At 50.8% G+C, this 13,754-nt stretch overlaps 1 protein-coding gene across 8 annotated transcripts in view; it reads right to left on the bottom strand.

Moving 5' to 3' along the window:
* KCNMA1 (potassium calcium-activated channel subfamily M alpha 1) overlaps nt 1-4,965 on the bottom strand; it is a 707,317-nt gene extending 702,352 nt beyond the window's left edge. For 5 of the 8 annotated variants that reach the window (XM_057735195.1, XM_057735196.1, XM_057735191.1 and 2 more), the window contains exon 1: nt 4,214-4,728. In XM_057735195.1, coding sequence (XP_057591178.1) covers nt 4,214-4,591 — 378 coding nt within the window. In that variant the 5' untranslated portion in view covers nt 4,592-4,728. Of the gene's footprint in view, nt 1-4,213 lie in introns of all 8 variants that reach the window. The other 3 variants (XM_057735193.1, XM_057735192.1, XM_057735190.1) reach the window with 3 other exon arrangements.
* Between the last annotated feature and the right edge of the window lie 8,789 nt (nt 4,966-13,754).

Below are 13,754 nucleotides of genomic sequence, written 5' to 3'. Positions count from 1 at the left end.
AAATTCTATTTGTTGTAGTCTGTGCCCTTCCAGGGCCAAAAGTTCAAGGAATCGAGGAGGAAATTTAAAACTTGTCACTTTGTGGAGCTATAATAGCTCCCATTTACAGGCCTGCTGAGTGCCAGGCATTTCCTGGGTGCTGTATACGCAGCACTGTCACTCCTTATAAGACTCCTGCAAAGTAAGCATCATTACGCTCTTCTTACAGGTGAAGAAACAGAGCTTAACAGGGTTGCCAGTCTAACAAGTGCGGGATCCATGATTTGCACTCGGGTCTGTCTGATTGCAGCATCTCTACGGAAGTGAGCATTTCCCGGGAAGGGCCAGGAATGAGAAGCCAAAGCTCTCAGGACAAGGGAAGGTCACTGGGAGCTCCCCTATGCCTGGGACCTGAGCACTTCTCCAAGGCCACCCTGAGTGATCCGAAGGAGCATCTGAAGGTCGTCCGACTCAGCCGATCTCCAGGATGAGATGAGGCACCAGGGCCAATCTGGAATCAAGAATGCTGAGGCCCTGAAGCTCCAGCCCTGATTGGATGCATCAGGCCAGACCCTGGGTAATTACCAAGCCATAATGGGATCTGATGTTTATATTAGTCACGAGCCTGACAGAGAAAACGTGTTGTTTTCTCGGACACAGCCATGGAGACAATACCTTCATAATTCATTACATGCAGACCAGCCTCCATCAAGCCCAAACTTCTACAGGGAGGACAGCTCCAACTGAGAGCAGGATGAGTCTATGACCCACAGTAAACCACAGCTCCATAGGAAGCTGGCCTCAGTTTCCCCAGGCATTTAAAAAAAAAGCAGACTGCAGGCTGGAGGAAGGGCAGAAGATCGGAATAAAGACACATAAGTGCTCCGAGGCTGGAGAATGACAAGACACATTCTGAGCTAGAAACTTTACCCATAGATCACCAACTCCTTCTACTGTCTTCCACTGAGTACCAGAACCGGAAGGCACATTAGCACTTGGAATTCAATCCCACATTATACACACTAGGAAAGAGACCAGAGAGGTTAAACAACTTCTTCAAGGTCACAACCTTATTCAGACTGCTGGAGCCACTCCTTGTTCACCACAATCTATGACTGGCTTAGACCTTGAAACGTCACGGCCAAGTGAATAGGGGGCTCTGACGAAACCCAACAGAGAAAAAAAACAATGATTTGAAAATATACAAGAAAGAATATAGTACTGGAATGATTGTGCCCAAATTCCTAACTGGGGGAAAATGTGATGCTTTTTCTTCTTTATTTCCTAAAGAAATCCACATACCACTCTTTTCGGAACAGTAAAGCCATTCCCGATTAGAGATTCGGAGGCCAGAGAAACTAAGGATGAGATGCCTCATGATGTACATCCAGTTTCGGGTTCCTTTGATCAAAAAGGATGGTGCAGTCCCAGAGGCCAAATGCTCGTGATTCCTGAGCTCCTGCTGAAACTTATTCCCCTAGAATTTCAGATGCTAAAAAGACCAGCCTTCCTCTGGACCCTAGCTCTGGGTCAAACCACCTTGGGGCTGAACCAGGATGAGGGTGGACGTATCTGAGGGCTGGTAGAATGCTGAGGAAAAGCAGCCTTGGTTTGCTTGGGAAACCCAGCACTAAAATAATTATTCCAAACTGAAGCCAAATGCATTCTTCTGAACAGTGTCTCAACAACTACTAAATACTTGGAAAGCAAAAAGAATGAAGGACAAAAAATAAAATGATTGCAGTAAAAAGACAGACCTCAAGAGTAGAAACAAAAGCTTATAAAAGGCCTAAGTAACTATTATTAGGCAAAATGAGACAGCTACACACACTGTATAATTGAGCAAATCGAGGGGCAGGTATTAAGAGATTCTGGGCATGTTTTAAAGAGACTCCAATGGTACTAAAAGTGACCTGATCTCATTCTATACTGGCCTCACATCTTCCCAACGAACTGCAAGCATTGCTCATCTCAGGTTGATTCTTTGTAGAAACTTACAGTTACATCAACGCGGCATGTCTTGGAGCTACAAAGTATAGCCTTATATAGAGAGATTATTTTTTTCTAATGATCATCGCCAAAAAACTATTTTCTTGAGAAAACTTACAGAGGTTATGCTTGGTCATCATTTAAGAAAGAGACTCTTTATGTAAACAATCCAATCAGTATTTCATCAGAGGCACTGCAGTAGCACTGATGTACCCCCTAGAGTAAAAAGACTTTAGAAGCTGTGTTTAAAACCCCAGGATCACAAAAACGCTGAAACTTATTTCGACTCACTAAAGAAAAAAAAAAAGTTTTCATTATGACCAATCCTGTCCAGTTAAAAAAGAGATTGTTAAAAAGTTCACCAAAATCACTCAGTCTAGAGAACATCACTCCGTCTAGAAAACATTCGAGATGCGAACTCTGTCCCCTAAGGGTAGGCACCAATCTCAGTAAAGGAGAAACACTCCTTTACTGAAGACTGAAGACTGATGGGGAGGCAGAGAAGAGGTAACAGTGTGAACAAGAAGCCTCTATGAATAAGCGCTTGTCAGGAGGGCTAGGCAAGGGGCCGTGTCTAGGGGGTCTCGGGGTTAGGATTTTGCATGGCTTCTCTGGAATGTGGGAGGTTTTCCACCTTGAGAAGTAAGGAGAAACTGCTACGGCCAAGAAGGTAACTCCAGAGAAAACTGGCTGGCTAACATCTGGAGGTCTCCGGAGAAGGAGGAGGAGGAGGAAGTGAATGATGGTTTTTATTTTTCTCCCTTATTTCCAACACACCAGTATTTTCCAAAACACAAATGTGCTACCACAAAACACAGCTGAGCTCCAGCACCCAACATGATGTATAATTAATGATCAGGACAGAGAGCGAGAGAGAGCACGCTTCCCTTCACCCTTGTGTGTCACCCACAGCCCCCGTCTTACCTGCTCCCTCCCGGTGGCAATTAAGGAGGCTGCTACAAGTTGCTGTGCCCTGTGGAAGTTTAAGGGGTCCTGGGATTAACTTTATTAGAAAAGGTGCGAGCATTCCCACCAAGATCTGCCTCTACCTTGCATTGTTCCCTATCCCCTTTGATCTCCCCTCCCTCTGAAAATGCTGGCGCTGGTTAGTCCCCTAGGTTAAAAATTAGTCAAACAGAAAGCAACTCGGTTACTCTTTTTTCCAGCTCTTTCTTTTTTATCCTGCAGTTTTCTACGAAAAACTGCCCGCCACCTCTCACCTTCAGCCAGTGGCGGGGGGTGAGGGGAGAGGACATCTCTAGGGACACGACGGCGACAGACCAGGCAGCCAGCCTAGCAACCATACATAAGGTGTAATGAGACTCGGTGCTGGTGGGCGTCTCTGCGCCAGGAATAGCTTAAGCCAACATCCAGCCACCTCAAACGCGTTGGGGAGGAGGCTCGCGTGAAAACCGCGGCCTCCGCCGGCTCTCCCGCGGACCTCCGGCTCCAGCTCCACGCTGCCGGCGGCATTTCCGGGGACCTAAAGGAGGTGGCATGGGGGCGAGAATACAGATGCCAAAGAACCTGGGGTGGGGGTGGAGGGCCTGCTCCGCAAGTCGGAGAGGGAGGGGACATCAGGTTTGCGACCTCGCCACATTCCTAAAGTGGCAGCCTCCATGGGTTGCCTCCGAAACTGGGATGCATCTCCCCAACTTTCTCTCGCCCATCCAGGTCGCCCCACGTCCTCTGACCATGTTCCTCCCCTGGGATCCCCTAGTCCAAAAGATGTGCTCCCTTTCCCAAAGGATTTTCCTTTCCTTCTGATTTCACGAACTCATCTCCCCAACAGGTTTCTAAAGTGCGGGCTGACATGCTCCCCTTCGCCCACCACAAGGAGCCCATCCCCAGCAGGTGAGCCGCACGGAACGCGCACCCAGCGGCCCCCAGCTTGCTCGGTGCCTGCCGGGTCAGCTCTCCCTACCCCGCACCACTGTCCCCGAGCTGCGAGCGTCCCCCACCCCGGCCCCAGCCGCAACCGCAAACAACCCTACAATAAAGAAGGGGACGGGATTGGGCGTCCGCTCGGAGCGCACCGGTCGGGGGCAACTCCTCAGCCCCGGCGCGCCGCCCGCTGCCCCGATCGGCGGGCGCCCGGAGAGCGCAGGGAAGGGAAGGAGGCGAGGGGAAGGCAGGCAGGGATGGAGGGAGACTCGGCGCTGTGAGAAGCGAGGCGGTGGGCTACAAGGGACGCCGAGAAGCGGCGGGGCTGGCGCAGGGGGGAGGCGCCCGGGGCGCGCGTTACCTTCGTCTTGCCCCCGCAGTGGCAGCAAACGGTCCACAGGTACTTGAGCGTCCGCCAGAGCAAGATGATGAAGAGGCCCCCGAAGAAAGTCACCATGGAGGAGGCCAGGAAAGCCCACCACATGCGTTGGCCCCGGCTGTCGCACGGCACCTCCATGGTCACCGGGATGATGAGCGCATCCATCTTGGGCTCGTGGACCGAGGACGAGGAGGAAGAGGAGGAGGAGGAAGAGGAGGAGGAGGAAGAGGAGGAGGAGGAGGACGCGTCTAGGCTGAGATGGTTCGCGTGGATATTGCTACTCATTCTAAGACTGCTGCCTCCGCCGCCGCCGCCGCCGCCGCTGCTGCTGCCGCCGCCGCCGCCGCCACCATTTGCCATAGCTAGCAGCGGGCAGCCGGCGCAGGGGCTCGGGGGAGCTCCTCCCGCCGCCAGCGCCACCCCGAACACCCATCAACAGCCATATTGCCGCTACTGCCGCCGCCGCCGCCGCCGCGGAGCACGGGGAGGGGGCGGGGAGGCGCCGGGGCTCGGGGCGCTGTGCGCGACCTGGCGGGGTGCGCGGAGATATATACAGCGGGCCGTCGCCGCCCGCCCTCCCCCCGGCCGCCGGCCCGCCCGCCCAGGGGGGAGGGGGACGGAGCGCGCGGGCAGCTCCCCTCCCCGGCCCGCGCCCCACTCGCCCGGGGCTGCGCCGGCCCCGAGCGCCGAGAGCGAGGGGGCGCCGCGGGCCGCCCGCGCCCGGGGTCTGCGCCGCCCCCGGGCCCGCCCCGGCTCTGTGCGCCGGCCCGGGTGCCCTCGGCGCCGCGCCGCCCGCCGTGCGCCACGCGTGTGCGCCGCGCTCCGGCCCCGGGACCCCCTCCCCGCACGCCGCGCGCGCCGCTAGCCCGCCGCTCCGGGCTTATTAGGCGGCAACTCGTAAATAGGGTTTCATCAGCCCCCCCGCCCCGGGCGCCCCCGCGCCGGCCCTCCTCTCCCGGCCGCGCTTGGCCACCCCTCGCCGCCCCGGTGTGCGCCGGGCCGCGGCAGGTTCACCGCGCCCGACCCGCCGCCGCCGCCGCCGCTAGCCCATGCTCCTGGGATCCCCGAGCCGCGCCGCTGAGCCTCCTCGGCCTTCGCTCTGTCTCCCTCCCCGCTTCCTCAGGCTCCTCCTCGTCCCCGTCCTCGCCGCCCGAGCCTCTCCTGCGCGCGCCCCGCGCTCCCCGCAGCCGCCAGCAACAACAGCTGCAGCAACTGGAGCGGGCGCGGGCTCAGGCCGCCCGAGGCGGGAGGGGAGGAGGCTGGTCGCGCTGGCTCGCCTCGGCTCCCGGCTGGGCAGGGGGCCGGCAGACCCCTTGGCGGCGGCCTGGCACGCACCCCTGAGCCACAGTGCGAAAGGTAGAGAGTCTCAAACCCAGGCGCGGGAGCCGACACCTCTCTCCAAGGTGCTGCGCCCCCAGCCGAGCGCCCTGGGGAACCCGAGGAGGACCCGCGGCAGGCCATTTTCCCCAAGGGAGCCCCCGGTGGGGCGGGAGTAGTGACCAGCTGTTGATTGCACAGGCCGGACGCCCCAAGATCTTTGGGCTTTGGGAGTGAGGACCCTTCTCCTGGATACACACCCTCGTTCGACCCTTATCAACCCCTGTCGCTCAACCCTGTCTCCTTTCTAGGTGCCCCAAGTGTCCCCTGTGTGTCTGGAAAGCAGGGCCATCCAAGGGCCTGGCAGGTGGTCCGTGGCCTTTGACAGCAGCAGGTGGTTTTTCTGCCTTTTCCTTAGTTAATGGCAGAGGCTACCTAAAAGAGTAGGCAGAGATGGGCAAGAGAGACCCGGCCTCAGGGACGGTGCAGGCTCCTACAGACAACAAAGTTCCCTTAAGTCACTGCCCCTGTATTCAACCTCAGGCTCCATCCTGTGAGGAGGGCAGCTCCAGGCTCCATTTAAGCCCCCCTTTCCCCATTTAGGGTCTTCCCTCCTCCCCACTTAGAGGTGAAGACGGTGTCTGGGTTTGTTCAGCAGCCTCTGTCGCTAACCACCAGGGGAATCCCCCTTCTGATACTCTCAAACTTTGCTCCCTCTGGACCCTGCCCTTCCTCATGCTACCAGCTGGACCACAGTTTTTCCAGCGCTAATTAAGAGGAAGGTGATCACATTCTCCCTTCATTGCCTACAGTGGTTTCCCCAAAGTTTCCAGCTCATTAGTTTAAGCCTAATTGGAATTCTCAGGTTCCTTTCAGCCCTTTCTGTGGTGAAGGCCAAGTTAGCATCTTCCACTGCATAGGCCTGTGCTGTTTCTACCTGAGTCAGAGCTCAGCCTCTCCCTTTGCCCTTGGAGGCCCTAGGATGCAGGGGAGGATAGGGCAAGGGAGGCCAAGCTGGGCAGAGAGGCTCAAGGGGATGTTTGAAGCTCCCTTCTCCTGCTTGATCCAGAATACATTCTTTGGGCTCAGGACACACATCCATTAGTAGAGTCAAGGCCAAAGTCAAAGGGGAAATGGAATGAGGTAAGGGTGCTTGAGTGTTTGGTCCTCAAAAGCAGTATGTAAAAGGGAGCTCCAGCAGTATATTCCAGAAAGTGAAAGTGTCTGTCACCCACGTGGTACCTGCAGCCTGGTCCTCCATGTTCAGAAATCACTCTGAACACATCTCTGGTGCAGCAGCGCCATGCGTGCAGAGGGTCCTTTCCAGCACTGGGTTGGAGGGCCCAGCCCCAGAAGTGCTGGGGGGATGTGCAAGAAGGTGGCTGAGGCCCTGTGGTTCCTTGATTCATTAGCCTTCTAAATGGCTGTACTTTGCTGCCTTTGGCCTCAGCATATGCCAGGAAAGTTAAGAACTTTCTTTAAATTTTAGATCTGAAATTTAAAAACAAAACACCCATAACATGAAAAGAGCAGGAAAGGATAGGACTATCTCCCCAGTGGGATATGAAACCTCCAGAGTGGATTCCCTCCCCCCATATATTTGAGCTTCCACAAACCAACGAATCTCCGCCAGGCTTTCCTGGACTTTCCTCACAGCCTGGGTTCCCCTCAGACATCAGTCAGGGGGCTGGCAGCAAGAGGCCAGTGATGGCTATGACTTCTGTCACCTCAACTGCAGAATCTCCAGTTGTGTTTCTCCTCCATCATCACCTTCATCATCTCATCATCCTTCCAGAGGTGCTGGGAGGCCTCTGAGACATCATCTCCTCTGCTCTGTTCATCACTCATCCCGGTGCTGATTGAAACTTTTAGCAACTTCTGTTACACAAAACCGAGGCTTAGGATTCTCAGACACCCTCACCATCAAAGTCAAGAAACTACTCTTCCTACAATCTCCAGTCCTCACCACCTCCTGACTGGTGGGCACCAAATGAGAGGTGCCACCATCCACCACCACCCACCAGAAATAGACCTCATGAGGCCGTGGCCCAGCTCTCCCAATACTTCCTTACCAACCACAGACTTCAGAAAACCTGGCACCTGGCTTCACCAATTTAGGCCTCAAACGTAAAGGGAACCTTCGGTACCCCTTCATTCATTGTGTCTTCTCATTTGTAAATTGGAATAAAAATGGAACTGCCCTGCCTACCTCAAAGGATGGTTTGTAAGGATGAAAAAAGAAAACATACAGATCTTGTTCATACTGACTGTGGCCCCAAAACCAACAGCCAAACACAGATCAGATCTTCTGACCCCCACGCCAGTCCAGGGGCAGGGGAGTGGGCAGTGGGGGGAGATGCACGGTGCCATGGGGGAGACAGGTGCAGGCAGGATTTTCGCTTCCTGACCCACACTGCTGTTCCGCACCCCACAAGGCCCCTCAGTTGGGATGAAAAGTGACGCACAGTGCCTCTGCCCTCTGCTGCATCCGCCACACAGCAGCCCACATGGCCCCACAGACAGGTGGGTATGGACAGACTCCAAGGTGTGACAGAGCTGCTTCAGGCTGATGAGCCCTCTGACCCCTGACGCGCACGCCCACTCCCCACCTCCCGGCTCCCTGGGACGGCCTCGGGAATTTGAAGGCTGTAGAGAAGCACCTACGAATTGCCCCAGTGCATTTCACCTTTTGTAGGTGTGACTGCAGGCTGGGAATTGAGGGCCATGGCACAAGAACTTGAAAGCCTTTACAAAAGTAGACATTCCAATCTCCCTGTTCTGAAAACAATGGAAGCCACTTATTTATTTCTAATCACATTTATAAGCTTCTCAGTGAAGAGGGCAGCCTCTTTATCACGTGAACATGTGCCTATGGCGGCTTTCAAAGTAAACCAGGATTTTGTGTTTCTAAATTATTCTAATCTGAACAATCCCAACTGATTTAAAACAAATAAATAAAAGTGCATAAACACACAAACTGAAAAGGCAGAGAGACTGAAGTAATAGCCAAGGAGAACAAAGAAGCTTATTTACTTATATGTCGGCCCAACATCATATTTAATGTACACTGGATTTCATTTTTTTCAGGGCTGGACCCACTTCCTGTACCCGGCATAAATCTGCCCGAGTTGGCTCTAGAGAAGCCAAGTGGACTCTGTAAGTGATTTAGCGCCCTCTGGTGGTTCTTCTTGGCACAGGACATTATTTTGTGAATGTTTGAAAAACGGGCTTATTAAAACAGAAACTTCAGATATGAAAATTCCAAAGAGAAGACTCCTGCTCTAAAATTCTACAACCACAATAATATTAGTTATCCAGTTGTCAGTCCTACTAGCATATACTCTGTTGTCATAAAGACGCTAACAGGGTTCACTTTGTTACCATGGTTTGATGTCAGATCTTCTAAGCTTTAACTACTATTGGTAAACTACCACTCCTTAAATTACCATTGTGTTATCTTCTGAACAGCTAATAATACTCTCACCTTCCTTACCATAGTCTTTATAACCTCTTTGTAGTGTCAGAACGGGCAGTAGCTATTCTTCCATTTATAGGCAAGGAAACTGAGGCTTAGATCTGTCGAGTTATCACAAAAGACCACGTACCTTTGGAGAAATTTGTCTCTTTGTGATTTATAACAAAGGAAGACAACGGCAGCGCATCCCTTGAAACCATGTTCAAGGGCCTTTGGGCATCAGAAGGGAGCACTGGTCCTCAGGATGGAGAAAGTGACTCAGAGAGCAAGCGGGGCAGGGCGGGGGGGGGGGGGGGGTTTACTATAAATATCTTTTTCTACTTATAAGAATAACTCAGACTCAGATTTTCATAAAAGAATATAAAAATTACCTAGAACCTCACCATCAACAGATAACCAATATTAATATTTTTATATATTTCTTTCATGTGTTTTCTTGGGTGTGTATCTTTTCAAAATTAGGGTTAGACTGAACATCTAATTTTTATTCTACTTTCCCTTAACATTAAATTGTAAGCATTTTTCTGCATGTCATTAAATATCATAGAAACCACTTTTTACAAAACAATTGAATAATATTCTATTAGATGGATACTGCTGACACTTAGGTTATTCTAAAATTTAATCTTTCTCAATAAGTCCTAAACCTGTGTCAGTAATTTATACTAGTCAAAAAGATGCCCTGAAGATTTCCATGAATATTCTTATCTCCTAGCCCCAGTGCCTGTCTTCTAGAGAGGGTGTATGTCCAAGCCAACCTGCCTGTGGGCTACTTCCCAGCCTTGCCCCCCACCAGCGGCCTCATATCAGCCAGTTCTGAGTGAAGAATTTGGGGGCCAGAACATAGCACCCACAGAAAATTCTCCCTTTTTCTAACACATCAAAGCCAATGCCCTGGTGAAAACAGTGTCTGTGGTCCCCCATATCTTCCTCAGTCATAGTTCCCAATGCCAGCCAAGATACAAACTGAAAGAATGTAGCCTTCATTTCCCTAAACTATTGACACATCCGTGGCTGGGGCAAAGTAGGCCCAAGTCATGGATCACCCCCTGCTTAGAATTCATCTTCCACTTCCATCCCATCAGACTTCTGGAAATTCCTGCCTCCCTGTCATCTCTGTGAGCAGTGTTGCCCAACCAGGACACCAGGACACTGGATTGCCTCTGGGAGGCAGACAGGGCAAAAATTCATCCACCCATTTTCACGGTGGGAAAAGAAGGCACCAAAGGAAAGGGGTTCTCCTTCGTACTCCTCACTTTTTCTTCTGACTCCCAGGCCAAAAGACTTTCTCATCGTTTTTTTAGAAGTTCCCTGATTTGATCTTTGCGAAAGCTCTGGTTCAAGATCTGGGCAGTTAGAACTCAACTCCTCATTCCTCACGCTCCAAGGTATTCTACTGACTACATTATAAAAGGGATGGAGGGACTTCCCTGGCAGTCCAGTGGTTAAGATTTCACTTCCACTGCAGGGGGCACAGGTTTGATTCCTGGTTGGGAACTAAGAGCCGCATGGTGAGAAAGAAAGAAAGAAAAAAGAAAGGAAGGAAGGCAGGAAGGAGGGAGAGAGAGAGAGAGAGAGAGAGGAAGGAAGGAAGGAAGGAAGGAAGGAAGGAAGGAAGGAAGGGAGGGAGGGAGGGAGGGAGGGAGGGAAAGAAAGAAGAAAGGAAAAGAAAGAAAGAAAGAAAGAAAGAAAGAAAGAAAGAAAGAAAGAAAGAAAGAAAGAAAGGAAGGAAGGAAGGAAGGAAGGAAGGAAGGAAGGAAGGAAGAAAGGAAGGAAGAAAAAAGAAAGAAAGAAAGAAAAAGAAAGAAAGGAAAAGAAAGAGAAAGAAGGGATGAACTGTATAGATGAATCAAGGGGTTTAATTCTGCCTCTGCCTAGACGCTCTTACTACTTTTGCAAAAAAGGACAATGCTGAGACCATCCTTCCCACTTATAAACCCTCTGGAGAGTAAGGACAGATGAGTCAAAAGTCAGATGTCTCTGTGGGTTTCACTGACTTCTAATTTTGACTTACACTGTTGGTGTCTGCTTTTGGCATAACATTATCCAAAGCAGGATCCCTTTGTATCACACTGACAATTGGCCCCCCTTGAAGACACATCCCTTCTTTAACTTTAGTATCTATCTCACAGTTGCCAAGCTTCCTGCTTCCCAAAGATGAGATAATAATATAATGGCTTAACGAATTATAAACCATGGTATTTTAATGAGCATTAAGGCTATGTGTGTGAAAACAAGAAATTCTGCTTTTGCAATATTTTTGCAAAAACAAACAAAATAAGACAAACCCCCAATCCAGCAATATCCTGGGAGTCTCAGAAGAATAAGCCATTAAGGAAACACAGCTCCAGAAACTGATGGCAGAGTTCAAGAGGAAAATCCATTACACGTCTTTGTGGAAGGAGTTTTCCACGTTTCAGCAGAAGAACGCGGTTAGATTTTCAGAATATGTGAAACACTGTCCTAGGAGTAGTGCCTGAGGACAAGAAGGAGAGGTAGATCCTCACCATTGGCCAAGACCTGAGTCCTTGAGTCTGCCACCAAGGGGAATTTGGCACAGTTGTCCGACTAATCCAGAGAGAGCACTGTGCCAGTGTCTGCAAGTTCAAACACAGAGAGGAGTGACCTCTGGCTTCTCCGGTGCTGAAGCTGTTTGGCGACATCCACTGAGTCCCCCACCAGCTCTTCCTCCCTGGGGACCTCTAACATGGGCTTATGTGAGCACAGACTTTGGGTACTTTAGATACTTCTAGAAAGATACCTTGCACTATGCATCTAGGAACAGAGCAGACTGTTAGAGGCAGATACTCCTGGGCACATGGCTGAGTCTTTGCCTTCAGAAAGCCCCGGGGAGCTCCAGGTGGCTGTGCTAAATACATTTCCTGCAAGGCACTGAGCTGGATTGGAGGCTTACAGAAACATCCCTTTGCTTATCTGTACATCTCATTTTGTTCTTCCCTCCTTATAACAAAATTGAAAGCTGTGAATGGAACAAAGTAACACACAAGTTGCCCTAAGTATTCTGGGAACTCCCTGGGTGGTGGATAGTTATGGACTTACAGCTTTTGATTTCACCTGCTCTTGACTTTTCCATCAAGATCTATCTTGGTGACACTACACTGAGATACATTGGCTGGTATGCATAAGTGGCATTTATCTCTGAAGGTAATATACACTCTGTTTAAAGTACAACAGCTCGGATGGGAATTCCAACCCCTTTATCATTAGCATAGAAATTCATGAAATGATTTTCCATTAAACTCAATGGGAGAGACCATTTGGGTCAGAACCAATCTGAAGACTGAACAGGATTTATCCCTACGCCGCACCGCCCAGAGGGCTAGCTCTGGGGAGACTGGTGCCATCAGCATTACCTGGGAGCCCAGGCGACAGCAGAGAAATGGCACGTGGCAGTACACCACCTTCCTTCAAGGGCAAGAATAGTCACGGTCACCCACTGAAGAGGTCAGGGACCATAGGAAGCACTTGACGTGTCTCCAGATTTAACGCAAACACTTCCCCCGATTCTTAGATCACCTTCACAACTTTTACCATATCATCGTGATGCCTTCACTATTACTTGCTATTTGTCTCCAACTGATTGCTTTTACTCACTCAAATTTATATCAAAAGGATATTCTACAACACTACCTTCATAAAAAACCAGCCTTGCTATGCACCAAATGTAAATAAATAAGAAATAAATTAAAAAATAAAATACAAACATAGAAATAAATAATAAATAGAAGAAAAGTGTAAAAAGGACATAACAAATAAAAATGATGTTATCAAATCAGAACTTGATGTTGTCAATAGCCAGCCCTTACCCTAAGGCCTGGACTCCCTTCGCTAGAAGGAGAAATTGGTGAGTGTTATCAATGTGTTACAGTCACGCCTACTGTCTCCGTGGCAACTGGGTTTGAGAAAGGACTGACTTTGTCACTGAGTGCTAGGATGGCAGATGAGCTAAAGTCAGCCTGCACCGCCTGGGGCCACATGGCTCATCCTCCGAGAAACGCTGTGCTTTCCTTCTTCATTTAATTCTAACAGGATCCCATAACTAGGTGTTACCATCACTATACAGATGTAGAAACTGAGGCTCAAATAGGTTACATACCCGCCTCATCCAGAATCACACACAGAGCTGGTATTTGCTCCGAGGCCTCCCTGGGGTCCGTGGACAACAGCAGCCTCGTGGTTACCCAGCCCTCAGCCCTTTCCTGGGACCATCCTAACTCTAGAGCTGGAAGGACCCTAGAGATCATTTTCTCTGACTTTTCCTTTCGAAAGGGAGGAACGTGAGGCTTGGAAATATTATGCAACCTGCCCAAATCTTCGCTCACCAGAGACTGAGCTGAAGTTGGAGTCCAACTCTTCCTCTTTCTTATCTGTGCCTTTCCTGCCCTCTCAAATGCCACCTGGGCAGCAGATGGGCCTGCTGGGGGCCTGGGGCTGGTGAACTTCCCTGGCCATCATCCCCTCTGCTCCCAGCAGGTCTCAGAAATCCCTTCTGGCTGACCTTTCTTTAAAAGGCTGATCTGGGTCTCTGAGCCCCATGAGGCCCTTTGTTCCATTGGGAGCCCACTGCCAGGGTTGCCCCCGCGGCGGGTCAGCACAGAGGGCCTCAGAAGTCCCCTGGGCTCATGGCAGGCACCCAGGGAGTTCAGCCCCACAGCATCGGGGCCTCTGGGCACCCTGCAAGGGCCAGGCATCCCAGGTAGCCCAGGAAAT

Source organism: Hippopotamus amphibius, chromosome 5 (assembly GCF_030028045.1).
Source record: "Hippopotamus amphibius kiboko isolate mHipAmp2 chromosome 5, mHipAmp2.hap2, whole genome shotgun sequence".
Taxonomy (NCBI): domain Eukaryota; kingdom Metazoa; phylum Chordata; class Mammalia; order Artiodactyla; family Hippopotamidae; genus Hippopotamus; species Hippopotamus amphibius.
This window is presented reverse-complemented; position numbering and strand designations above follow the sequence as displayed.